Raw genomic sequence first — 14,156 nt, forward strand, 5'->3', positions numbered from 1 at the left:
TTGCCAGACAACATTGACACACAGAGTTCCAGAGAGCCGCTGATACGTACAGAAAAAATCTTGAAAATTACCGACAGTATGGAAATAACATCCACAACACAAGATGAGAAATACTTTAAGAATAGTGATGTTTAAAAATACACAGAGCTACCATAGAGCCGTAGTCCCGCAAAGCCAGATCTCTGAAGACACACCTTCAGCAGGTAGCCGCTGCTGTGTAGAAGCGAACCCGTGCTGTAGCGGGCTGGAAAGCCTAGTCAAGCTGAGCGCATACCATGCAGAGGGAAAATGCCACTATGGCCAAGTCTACAGGTTTTTGACTAGTTGTGATTATTCCTTCAGATTGTGTTTTTTTGGATACTTTTAACATTATCCAGTAACTCACAAGAAAGAGTAGGGAGATTAGATCAAAGACTGAAAAGATAAAACTTTTTTTATGTGTGGCAGAAATATGTTTTCTTGCTTTGCTCTTGTGAACCATCTCACGACCCCTCAGGCTCGTGGTCCAGGCTGTAGACCTTTACCTGCAGTACTCCACTAACTGAATTATTCTGAAAGTTTGATTTCACGTTACAGAAATGCCTTTAAAGCTTCACCAGAGATGTGATGGCATATTTTATCAGATGTGTGTATAAGAGTACTGGATGGCCAATAGCTGACAAACACAAGACTAAGTTTTATAAATAAACTCCCATTTCATGTAAAATCACTTTTGCCCGAGTGGCACAAATACTTGCGTTATGCTTGAGACAATGCTGTTGTATTGGCTTTGATCTGGACCATTAAGATGAGGCACATTTGATGCTATTACGATGCTCATTTCCTCTGGGCTTGCAGTCCTGTAGCAACATCATCAGTGCAGAAGTGATTAATTTAAAAAATAGATTAATAGTGTTTGTACACAGACAATGATTTTTTACAGGAGGATTTCTTACCGTATCGCCTCTTTATTTGAACGCACCAGCCACAAACTGAATCTTGAGGAAAATCATTATATTTTCCTTTATTACTAAACCTGTAAAAAGTGGTTTGGCCCTTAGGTCATGTGTCTTCTTGAACATCTGCCCAGTGCCTTGTAGCCTATTTGTTAAAGTCTTCCAAGCATACAGTTCCTGCACTGGGGCTGTTATGCACTATGGTGTCACTGCCAATGACTTGGCAAGTGAATAAAGATCTACCTCAACAGTGATATTTATCCAGGCCATATCAATTAAACATAATGACTACAGAGGCATGTCCTTGAAACTAGTTGAAGCTGGGTAAGGACATCTAGTGGCCAAGCCAAGAACTGAAGTCACATCTTATGACCATGGTTCCTATTTGAATGCGTGCCACGTCCTTTTGGAAAAACACTAGTGATTGACTGTGCTTTAATCACCACACCATAATAACAATTTACTCTTTAATATCTTTCCCTGTTTTCACAGAGCTTTTCATGTATTGCCATTAACTTTAATCATGAGTTTGTACACAGTTGGAAGGGAATGGCCGGTCAACATACCTCTGGACTTGAACCTTGAACTGCATTCATTTTCAATGTAATATCACAGACAAAACAACTGAATGGAATACAGTTTACAGCCACGTCTCATAGACAGTGCTTTGCTCACAAGCTAGAACTGATCTCAGCCATATTTTTTATAATTTGACCCATTTTTCTACACCTGCGTAACAGGAGTGATGGATAATTCTTAGTGCTGTGTTACCCAGGAGGTTACAGACAGGTGAGAAGACAAAGGAAAAACCTGAATAAGTTGCTGTATTTCCACCTAATTGAACACCTATGGGATATTTTCGACCGACGTGTTTGACAGTTTCCACATCATTGCTGAGCACACACGCACACACACAGACACACACACTCGCACTTCTATCTTTGTGAGGACACTCATTGGCATGATGTATTCCCTAGCCCCCCTACCCATCACAACTAAATGCCTATCCCTGGATCAAAACCTAACCTAAACTTAATTCAGACCTGAACCTTAAAACCAAGCCTTAACCCCCAAAACAGGCATTTGAAAAAGTGAGGACAGGCCAAAGTGTTCTCACTTTCCAAAAATGTCCTCACAATGTTGACGAATTTCTAAACTTGGTCCTCACAAAGATAGCTGAGCGCGCACACACACACACACACACCTACACACACACACACACACACACACACACACACACACACACAGACACACACACTCTACTTGTAGAGATAACACAAACTTGGCTTCTGTGAGATGTATTGCAGACACTCAGGTGAGAGAAACACTTTAAAGCAGTTTAAAGTCATTTTTTTGAACTTGCTTGGACTGTAAAAATGCCAAAAGAGGGAGTTCATTTTGGGAAAAATGGTGTCCCATCCCTTCAGAAAACTTCAAGAGACTTGTGCAATCTATCCCTTGATGCATTAAGGCTCTACATGTCATCAGTATTTAGTATCAACCCTAAACATAACATCCAACAGACCTCTCAACTTTTAGTCACTTCCTGTCTCTCACAGATGTCGGATCGACGAGGAGGTGACCCACAAGGCCTGGCTGAACCGCTCCAACATCCTGTTCACGGGGACAGATAAGTGGTCACTGGACAAGCGTGTGACACTGGCCAATAGTAACAACAGTGACTTCTCCATCCACATCCACAAGGTGCAAGTAACTGATGAGGGGCCCTACACTTGCACCTTCCAGGCCAATAACAAGCCTCGCATTGCCAACGTCTACCTCATTGTCCAAGGTGAGCAGTTGAGTTAAGACGGAACACGAATCTGTTATAAGTGACTTTAAAATGTTTACTGTTGTCATTGTAAGTGCTGGCTCATTTCCCTGATCTAACCAGAGCCTGCAGATTCGATTGCAACTATGGTTGCAAAAAAAACCAAAAAAAAACATGTGCACTGCTGTTACTGTAAGCTAGCTTGGATAAAAACTCAATGGCTTAATTATGCATTTCGTCATTCATCAGAGCGTAGTGCTGTCTATTGGGTGTGATTGAGGTTTGACATCAGGGGAAGCAATTAAGATTTGCTATGGTTACGTTTCAGTGTTCCTTTTCTGTTAAGTCATGCTTAAATTTATGATAGAAAACATAATGATTTTATAATGTTTGAGTATTTAAGCTTGGTGTTTATGATTATATCAAAATGTGATTATAGACTAGATTATATATTAAAAACTCAGTTGGCACATGTTAGCGTATACAGTAAAGCAAGCCTAGTGCAGGTGACAGATAACCAGAAAGTCAGTTTCAATAAGGCAGCACAGCTGAAGCCCATTTATTATTTCCATGTGGCCTGTTACAGTTATTTTTCTTAATAAACAGAAAGTTAGGCAGATCAGATGGATGAGTATGTGTGTGGAGGAGATGCGGTACACGGGGTGCTGTCCAACTGCCTGACTAAATAACTGACAGTGGAGGATCGCAACTGGGGCTCAGTCATCAAGTCAGCAGCTAAGTGAGTGAGCGTCCGACTGATCCTGAGTGACATGACGTACTGGTGCAGGACTGCCCGGAAGATGGCTCTCGGACCTTTTGATGCATATTTTGGATTGTGTGTTGTGCAGATTGCATTTAAGCATTACCAGCAGAATGAAACAGGATGTGTGAGGGTACATTCTGCTGGAATTAAAGCACGAGGATAACGGCTCACAGGTGGCGGAGAAAATGTCAGCTGCTTACCAACAGAGTTTTCACATGAAACTGCAGCCAAACAAACACTCTTGTCTGCAGGGTGCAGAGCTTGGCACAGATGACCATATATACCTAATTCCAAGTTGCCTGCAATTCCAGCCCTAGCTTGATATCGCACAAAATAATTACAGCCTGGAGACAGTGCATCAAGCGGGAGCAGCTCCACCGCCACTCCAATCTGAGCTTTATCACTGTATTCAACTCCAGCAAGATAGAGAAAAATAGGATCCTCGGAATATGTCTTGCAAAAAAAAAGAAAAGAAAAGCAATCTCAGGGCCAAGCTCATTAAAAGCAATGATAATGGGCCATTTAAATTCAAGGGGCCATCTTGTTATCAAACTAACTACATGCATAGTGCTCCGACACTTTTTGAGTTTGGGGCAAAACAGTACCCAGGAGTGTTCATTCACCTTAAAATTAAACATCCTGACTACCACTTCTACGAGCTTTCTTCTTTTCTTTAAAGATCAAATTGGATTAGATATCATGAGAACGCGTTTTTCAATTCCCATTCGCAGCTATTTAGAATTCAGTGAATTTGAAGTAGATGGTCAAGTGCATTGTTGCACAGCACTCAGGCACAGATCATTAATCAGCTGATTGCCTCTGTCATAGGTGCAGGGATTTGCATCACACTTTAAACTACCTAGTAGGCTGTAAGGTCTTACTTCATCAATAATTTATGAAATGAAAGGGGACTTTGAGGTCATATTTTAATAGCATGATCTTGTTTTTCAGTGCCGGCTAGAATCGTCAACATCTCAAAAAACGTGTCGGTGAATGAAGGCGAGAATGTAAACCTCTACTGTCTGGCAGTGGGTCGTCCTGAGCCTACGGTCACCTGGAAAGACCAGAAATGTAAGCTACCCCTTGTTGTTTGCTTGTCTTCACATCCAGAGATGTCTTGTCCACAGCATCACCTTTATCTCCCTGCCTTCACACTCATCCTTAAACCTGTTCTTGAGTCTTTTATTTTCTCCCTCTTTTTCTTCCTAAAGGCATATCGGCACTCAGCTCACGTCCACCTCTCTATCCCACATACTTGTGTCATCACTCTTAAACCCAGCTGTTTAGTCTGTCCCCATCTTAAATTCAGACTCTCCCGATGTACCGATGTTTTGTCCTAAATAACCACACATTATACATAATTATCCCCACTGCACCACCTGTAATCATCGGCATCTGTCTTCATCCACCCTGTCAACTGGCAACAAGATGCCAACCTACGCTAAGAGCCACTTTTGCCGTTAAATCAGCTATTTTTAGCTTACATCACTGTGTGGAATCAGAACTAGCTCAGAGTGGCCAGGATGCACGGCTTGATTGATTAAGTCAAATCCATTCGATTTGATCAGCACAGCACATTCCCTATTTGTTACCATTTTTGTCATCACTAATGCCTTAAGTCAGGCAAACTACATAATACAAAATACATTGCACATTACATGGCCTCTAGAGATTGCATGGTTTTATTAGAACTGTAATGGCAATGCTGTGTCATCTGTTTGGCCGTGACTTAATATTTCTAAATGTATTTTACTATGACAGTAATTGTCAGCAGTTTTCTAATGCAATGTTTGTTGTTTATATCTGTTTACTGAAATAAATTGCAATAAATTGCAATAAGTTGCATATTGCATGAGCTCCGTGACCTCTATGGTGAAATATGAACACTGAGTTCTGAGTGTGATATGGGCATGTGTGTTCTAAAATGTGTTAGATTGAACTTTTGACGAGCAGAGACAGAGAAGGATAAAGGAGATACAAAAGAACAAGGATTATTATTGAAGACTTTCACTGTTTTGAAAGTCAAATTTTGAACTCTTTGACAGGATGGCATTTCATCAGTGTCACAAAAGTCATGGTTAAAGCATTCATCGCACAATAGTATTGCCATTACAGTAGTGAGAAAACAGACAAAATGCAGCACCAGAGACAGCTATAAGAAAAAGGTCAGTGTGAACAACTAGTCAACACGCTGTAATTATACTGTTAGGCGAATAAATGCACAACCGATACTGTACTGCTGTACTTACAAACAGCTTTGAGCTTGCTCAGAGGTCTGTTTCTCCTCCTCTCTCTCTTGTTTGTCCCTGGCTTAGTCTCCTGTGCATGCAATGTCCTTCCCTGTACAGTACATAAGGCAGGGACAAGCCCATAGTGATCGCAGACACCCAGAAATATAGAGATGCATGCATGAACGCACACCTGCAGCAAAAACACACACACACACCCTTACATTGCAAACTCTGTGCAATTGTCCTCACTTGCAAGCCTACAGCATTTCTCCTCTGTCAGCAGTAATCCTTCCTCGCCCCCACCATCTCACACCGCCTCCACCCTCTCCTCCCGCTCTCCCCCAGTAACCCCTCAGCTTGCAAAGAAAGAGATAGGGGCCACATTGCTATTCCGTGGAAGTCTGTGCAACCAAGGCAATGGTTGCAAGACCAGGGGCAGTGGGGAAGGGGGGAGTAGACTAGCCCAAAGAAACAGCAAGAGGCTGCCAGCCATCTGTCCCCATTACTCAGGGTCTGCATGGAGAAACTACAGGGAGGGGCAGGATGAGGAGAGTAGTGTACGCATATGTTGAATGGAAAAAGCATTTGTGTGCGGGAAAGAAGGCGGTGAACCGCCTTAGAGGTGATACAGAGACCTGCTAAAAGCCTTCAACCCCTTTGCAACAAGCCCACTGTTACCAGAGTCTTTACTCAAATACAGATGGTGAGGCTGCTCTGCACTGCTTGTAGGCACCACTTCCTTCATCTTCACCAAAGCGCAGATACAATCTGTCACACCCATTCACTCCATCAGTTGACCCACTCAGAGACATACAGGCATTCTGTCTCATTCAGTTAAATGCACCAGCGCACCGGGGCCTTATCATTTGACATCCCATCCGTTAAAACACGCCGGGCACACAGGTTTAGCATGAATGAATGGATGCTTGTGGGTGGTGGGGGGGAGAAGGAATGTGCGTTTCACTAAAAGTTAGCAATATGATGATAAGCATGAAGTGGGGGTTGTGTGGATAGTAAAAACACGACTCAACAGCAGAGCAGTTAGAATTGAAAAGGGAAGGTAGAGTTTGGCAACAGGTAAGCAGTCAGCAGAGCCAAAGAAATATAAAAAGAGAAACACAAAAGAAATGTACAGAAACCATAGAAAGAACCTTTAATGCTTTAGTTACAGCAGCAAGAGTGATGTTGCAGATTACAAGTGTTTGTACGTGTGTGGGTCTATATACTGAGTGGAGTTGATGAAGGACAGGTGTAGCTGGATGCGAGAATGAATAGTAGGTGTGCAGGATCACAGTGGAAACTAGATGATTGGAACGACAGAAGTTGCCAGAGAAGGCTCACAAGTCTATTTTCTCACTGTAAAATGTCCAGTTAAACAACAATTCTATATGTGCTTTATGTAACAAATCCCATCAAAGAACAAAACCAACAATACATTAATCCCCGTCTCCCACTTCCCTACAAATTTCCTTTTGAATTGCAAATAGTTGCCTAAAACAGTCAGGCACTGTAGTGTTGAGAAGATTTAACTCAAATAGAAGAAAATATTGTATTTGTATGGAACTTTTTTCAGCCTTTCGATGAAGACAAATTGGTGAGTAAACAGTCAGTAAGGCGGTATATGTGAGATTTACCCAATATAACCGAGTGCCCATGTTTATGCATCCAAGCGACAACATGTGGGGCTGAAAAATGAAGTTCAGTTCCTCTAATGGCCACTCGAATGCTGGCTACAAATAGTCATTCCCCATAGACCCACATCTAGAAATGGCTAACTTAACAGCAGAAATACAAACATGTTTGCAGCCTGATGCAAAAAGAAGTAAAGTGTTCTGCTTTCTGTTGCTACTTTCATGACGACTGTCGAGCATTGCCAAGATGGCACAGCCGGAGCCACCGGGAGCTGCACACTTTGAGCCTAATTTTGGCTCTTCAGAAGACTGTGGGTGACATCACAGAGACTGTCTATATTTTATACAGTCTATGGTGTAATCATGTATGGTTGAAACATGTCAATGGTGCAACAGTGTGGCTTATTTGTGTGTGTTTTTCTGGACAATAATGGAGGTTTATTAGGCTTTATCTACAAAAACGATGGAATTGATTTATTGCTGGTTTTGGTCTTTTAATGGGTTTTTTTTAGGAAAAAAACAATATTGAATACTGGTACACAAAATCCACTATTGGTCAGGCTTTAACAGAAACAAAAGAAATGTAGTTGTGCAAAAGCATGTAGAGTAAAGTACTTTGATTGATATGGATTCGTTTTTGGTGTGTGTGGGTCGCACTTTGGCAAAGAGGCCATCGTAATTTAAACCCGGCTGAAGCTTCATTTAGCTCAACTGACACACCTTTCAGCCCTTTACTATTCCAAAGTTGTTACAGTCTGTCATGCCGTCCATCCTTCTCTGTTTTAACCCAACATCAGACCTCTATGCCTGGACGGTAGTTTTCGTAATGGAAATGGATAAGAGGAGTCGAGAAAATCAAGTGCTCTGATGATCTAGTCAGGCTCAAAGTGCTGCTGTGGAAATAGAGCACGGTTTCACTGTAGGACAGGCCAGAACCCCTGATCCTTTTTTTTCCCTCCTCTCATTCAAACACCCCCCTCTCTTCTCAGGTGCAATCCAACTATCTCTGGTGGTCAGGAGTCAGGCTCCTTCAAAAGCCATAAGTGGTTGATGGAGATGTATTTTACAGGCCATTGTAGGAGTGCCAGGGGCCGACTCCAGTCAGATATTATCTCTCACCAAAGTGGAGAGAGGTGTGCAATGCCGGCCCAGAAATCTCAAGGGATGGAGAGGGAGGGAGTGAAAGATAGTTTGAGAAGGCTGCTCTCATATTACATCACACATAGGTGCTGAGGATGAAAAGTCCATGAAAGAATCAACCACATCAAATACCCAACCTGACATCTCTCCGTTTCCCTTTTTATGTTGCAGTATCTTTATATCTGTGTATCTCTTTCCGTGACTTCCTCAGTATCTCTTGTAAATTACCACTCTCTCTGTGTCTGTAATGTGCTCTCTAGCGCTCGATTGCTCTCATTTTTTCATTTTCTTTGTCCTTTTTATTCCATGGAAGTCATCTGTAACAGCGTTTTGTGTAATTTCGCCAGTGCTAGTTGTCTGATTCTATCTTTTTCTCTCCTTTTCTCCTCACATACCGCCTCAGCTTCTCCCCTTTGGCAAAGTTTTGTACTCTGCTTGCTTGACAGAGATGTCACAAGAGAGCTATATTTATTAAACTAATGGAAAGAGTGAATAACGTTGCAACCATCCCATCACATCACCCAGTGCCCGCCCGCACTTGCTCGGGTGGCACAAGCAGCCATCATTGCGGTTGTCGCTCGCTGCTCAGCTTCTGCCGCAGCAGCTGCTAATAATCGTCTCCAGCTCAGTAGCCACACTAATAATCCTCCAGTATAATCTTCAATTAGAACCACCGCGCTAATCTCTGACAGGAATAATCATGGCGTTTAGAGTCTTTTTTGTGTGCATGTTTGCGTCGGTGTTGCTCATAAACGTGCTGAGGCGCCATTTGTGTGTTTGTGAAGGGAAGTAAAGGTCCACTGATTGACAGTGGCTGTGTGTATGTTTAGGGGGGGATTTGAAAGAGAAAAGTTAGCAGCAACGTAAGAGCTGGATTTCCTTGTTAGTGGTGAGATTATATATTATATCGTGTTCCACAGTCAGACTTCTTTAATGGGGTAAAGGGGAGAAAAAAAGACCTAATGGTTGTGGAGGCTGTGAGACAGCTGGCTGCTAAGACTTGTGGGGAGGAGGGGGGTGCACTCTCACTCTCATTCTTCTTTTCTCGTTGCTGCTGTCGATCCAATAACAACCCAACATCCATTCGCTCACATGAAGGAGCAATAACTTGTAGCGCGTTAAACTCTCTCCAGACTCTCCCCTCTGAAGAGATTTCGTGGCTGTTTGTCGCTCCGAGGAAAAAAGAGTGAAAGTGCAAGACTGACTAATTTGGTTTTAGGGGCACCTGGGAGTTTGTCAACATCAAATAACAGCCACATATTCTTCTCAATACATAATGTAGGGAGCGGGCCTTCACACCCTGGTGTGGCCACTGCCTGGAAGAAAAGCTGACAATTTCCCCAGACAGTATAAAAGCAATTCTGTCACTTCTGTTCAATCACCTTTATTTACTTTTCCATCATGAAGTAATTCACAGACTGAACCATTATTTTATTCAACAAATCAGCCTCAGGCCCTAAGCTTGGATAGTGGGACAAATATGACTGAATATAATTTTTTAAAATTGTGATTACACATATTTCAGTAGGTCTTGTCAATAATTCAGTGTCATCCTTTTGTTTTGTTTTGTTTTGTTTTGTTTTGTGGAATTGCTTCTTCTCAATGTAATGTTCTTGTTTTCTCTCATCCAATTAAAAATGAATAAAGTGAGAAAAGTTTTGATTGACATAACAGTCCACTGTGTTAAACATCAATTTGTGTATTTTATATATGAACTTACTTTGTGATGCATATATCAACTTGAATATCATATAGAAAACAAGCTCTGTGGCAAACAAAAGTTTATGATACTTACACGTTTTGATTAGCAAGATAATCGTTTCAAATCAGCACTGCTTTTATGATTTACAAAGCCTAAATGTTATCAGAAGTAGAAAACTAACATTATAAGTCAACAATGTCTCCACCACCAGCTTCCAACTGATTTTGAGCGTTCGCTGTGATTACATTTGACAACCTCTGTAGTCAGTGGTCAGACAAAACGTGAATTCTCTTAAGCTTGTGTTCGGCATATACTTTATTTCAGGCATCTTATGGAAAACCCATTCAAATAAAGTCCATTGACTTTGAGAGAAGGGAATGGAAAGTGCAAAAATGCCAACTAATTGCTGGGTTTTAGGACTCATTCCAGCGGCACTCATGCATCTCAAGTGGTTAACCTTAAATCAGTAACCTGAGTCCCCCTGCACTTGATATATACTGTGACACTTGACATTTCACCTGTCAATAGATGGGCTGGTGAGTGAAGGAGAGTTCCTAGACATCACAGAGATCAAGAGGCAGCAGGCCGAGGACTACGAATGCATCACCAACAATGGAGTCGCTCCACCCGATCAGCGCAAGGTCAAGGTCACGGTCAACTGTACGTATCCCTCTGTGTGCCTCACAACCGCCCAGTGGTGATAATTCAATTCACACTGGACCTACTGTGTTACAGCACAATTATGTAATGATAATATATGTTAATACTGTAGATGCATTATTATGAATGAATTCATGCATCTTAATTTTGCTTCCCACAGGGGTTTTGAACCTTGTTTCCAACCCCGTGCTGACCTGACTCGACTTCTCGGAGAAGGCAGATGTATACTAATCGCTGAATTTCCTCCCTCGTTTTCCCTACCAGACCCTCCCATGATCACAGACATGAAGAACATGCCAGCCCATTTGGGAAAGACGGCCATCTTGCGCTGCGAAGCCATGGCAGTCCCACCAGCCGCCTTCGAGTGGTACAGAGACGACCACAGGTGAGACAACCAAAGAAGGGTTTAGCGCATCTAAAATGAATGTTTTTCTCTCCGTGGCTGTTGGGCTTCACTATGAAGACGTTTGTTTTTTTCACCCAAATAAAGCTTTTAGAAAAACATTGTACAGAGTGGGAAAGAGTGGCCATGTGCAGTGTTGATGTGTAAAATTGACCTTCTGAAACAATGACTGGCCTGTTCAGAAACAGTTTGGGAGCTGTAGAGATGAAGTTAAGTAGACAATATTTCCTCTAATCCACTCTGTGAGCTTTTTTAAAAAATATATCAGCAGAGCCGATCACATAGGAGTCATCATTAACCTATATTATTAATGTTTTGGGGGTTATCTGTCCTTCCATCCCATTCTTGTGAATAGGATATCTCAGGAACGCCTTGAGGGATTTTTACAAATGTGGAACAAATGTCCACTTGTACTCACGGATGAACTGGTCAGGTCCACTTGTACTCAAGGATGAACTGGTCAGAGTCCCTGTGACCTCACTAAACGAAATAATCCCTACGCTTATTATGACATTTCATGCAAATGTCTAATAGGATTAAAATGATGAAAGGATGACATTTTATATCCAAAAGGTCAAAGGTCAAACTCAACTTCTGTGACATCATAATGGATTTCTGTTCATTATTCAACGCCATACTTAAGGAAGAGAAGGAGAGACATTTGGTCGGATACTGAATTGGTGAAGCTAATTTTGAAACTGTGCTGACTGTATAAATATTCTGTGCTGCCAGGTTTAAGACGTGTGTGAAGCATCAACGTTTTGCCAAAGGAAATGCACTTAATATATTATATTAAACTCCTTCAAAGGCTTCTCTACATGTATTATCTAAGTCTGGACATACATTGATTAGTCAACATTACAAAAACGATCTATGTCTCACATTTAGCCGGCTTACTGTGTGGATGTAGTCTTGGCTGCCATGCATTTTCCTCACCTCTGACATTATTGTACTGTAGGTCTGAGATATACGTGTATGTTTTTGCCTTCTCTGTGGAAATATTGGCTTGTGGTAAAGTTGCTCGCTATTAACCACACACAATCTGTCATCTGGCATCAGCCAAAATATGATGCAGAAGTACTTAGACAAGCCTTCGCCAGAGAGAGCTGTTAATAGAGTACAATAGGCCCCAGCAGGGGGTCTCCATTATTTATGGACTGTTAGATTTCACTATTAGTACAAGGTGAGACCGTGCCGGTGTGTAGAGGGAGACTGTATTGCTTGGTTGTCTCTGGAGAGACGGAGAAAAAAGCTTCTTATGCGGGCTGAGTCACAAGGTGGGATATGTTGTGTTATCTCTCTTTTCCTGACAAACTCTTTTTCACTTTTTCTCCCTGTTTCCCTCCCTCACCTTCGCTCCCCCGCCACTACACCCAGGCCGGTAGAGAGTGACAACACCCTGAGGATCAAAAATGAGAAGACACGCTCGCTGTTGTTGTTCACCAATGTGACAGAGAAACACTTTGGCAACTACACCTGCTTCGCCTCAAACCGTCTGGGGGCTTCCAACGCCAGCATGCTCCTGTTTCGTAAGTTATCACATAGAAGTGGGTACAGGTGCATGCACATAATGACACAGTGTACACATGTATGCATGCCCAGGCTTTGGCAAGAACATAAATATGTTCACATTTATCTGGTGTGACTATCAAACAGACGTGACATATTGCCACAAAACGATTCATATGCAGTGACACACTGTTTTCGCCTCGTCTCATTTTTGCTCTGCACACAGCACAGCATTTTCTCAACCCTCTCCTCCCTCCTTCCTCCCTCCTTCCTCCCCATTTTTCGCTATTCTCCGCCCCATTAAAGTTTCGCTTGCCTATTTTACCCTCTCTCTCTCTCTCTCTCTCTCTTGCTCTCTCTCTTGCTCTCGCTCTCTCTCTCACAATCTCAACCTCCATCTCTCGTCCGTACACATTCTTGCACGCACACACACACAAACTGTCGTTCTGCTCTGTCCCGTTACCAAGAAGTTGTCATTTCTCTCCAAGCCCAATTCACATTAAGCGTCCCCAATGAGCGATTTCCTACCCTTCCATTTCTCGTTACCCCCCCTCCCCCCCATTTAGTGCATTCAACATTACCATCTTAAGTGAGTCCTTCATCTATCCCCTTTCTTCTTTCATTCCTTTACCCATTATCTCGGCCAGTCTCCCTTCAATGACTCACTCCCCCATCAGACCCATACATCTTCCTGCACTCTTTTTCCACCGCCGCTGCCACTTCTGTCAGCCTATCTCTCCATCATGTGTCCTTCTGCCTCCTCTTTCCTTCCTAATCTCCTGCTGCCATCATTAGAACACAACAAACCCCTTTCTGTTCTGGACCAGGCATGGAAAATCGGACCATAATCGGATACTATTGTGGCATTTCTATTCATATGCTGTCCCTCACTGTCATTGCCTCCGCCGACTTTGTTTCCATGCTTCTGTACCTCTTTGCTCACCATTTTAAAAGGTGCCACATGAAGCATTTTATATAAACAACCCACTATCGCATCAAAATTGGCACATTATTGTAATTACCCTCAACCAATGAGCCCATTACTTACACCCCTGGCAGCCTGTGCTAGTTTTCACCCCACACTGTTACATTTTAAGCCACCAGGTTACATTTATGGAAAGCTACTAAACTGCCTAATGGCACAAAACCGGAAGAGAGAAGGTCAATTAATTGTCGTTTTAATCGTGATGTAATTTTGAGTCACAAATACGATATTCTTGATGGTATAATAAATTATTAACTTTAAAGGCTTTGTACTAATCACCATGTTAAAATAACATTTTGACAGACAAATGTGTAACTATATGATATTAATAAGGATTTCAGTTGATTGAGGTCTCCCAGTGCCAGTGTGTTTGTATTGTGTTTGCTGGCTCACTGGCTTAGATTTCATAAATGGTATTAGTTTTTA

At 42.2% G+C, this 14,156-nt stretch overlaps 1 protein-coding gene across 1 annotated transcript in view; it reads left to right on the forward strand.

Moving 5' to 3' along the window:
* The window catches only part of iglon5 (IgLON family member 5), a 97,905-nt gene that overhangs the window by 82,393 nt on the left and 1,356 nt on the right, over positions 1–14,156 (forward strand). The window contains exons 3-7 of the mRNA XM_083918715.1: positions 2,495–2,727; positions 4,421–4,540; positions 10,702–10,833; positions 11,098–11,218; positions 12,614–12,765. Coding sequence (XP_083774841.1) covers positions 2,495–2,727; positions 4,421–4,540; positions 10,702–10,833; positions 11,098–11,218; positions 12,614–12,765 — 758 coding nt within the window. The remainder of the gene's footprint in view (positions 1–2,494; positions 2,728–4,420; positions 4,541–10,701; positions 10,834–11,097; positions 11,219–12,613; positions 12,766–14,156) is intronic.

The sequence above is a fragment of the Echiichthys vipera genome, assembly GCF_963691815.1.
Source record: "Echiichthys vipera genome assembly, chromosome: 8".
In the NCBI taxonomy this organism is placed as follows: domain Eukaryota; kingdom Metazoa; phylum Chordata; class Actinopteri; order Perciformes; family Trachinidae; genus Echiichthys; species Echiichthys vipera.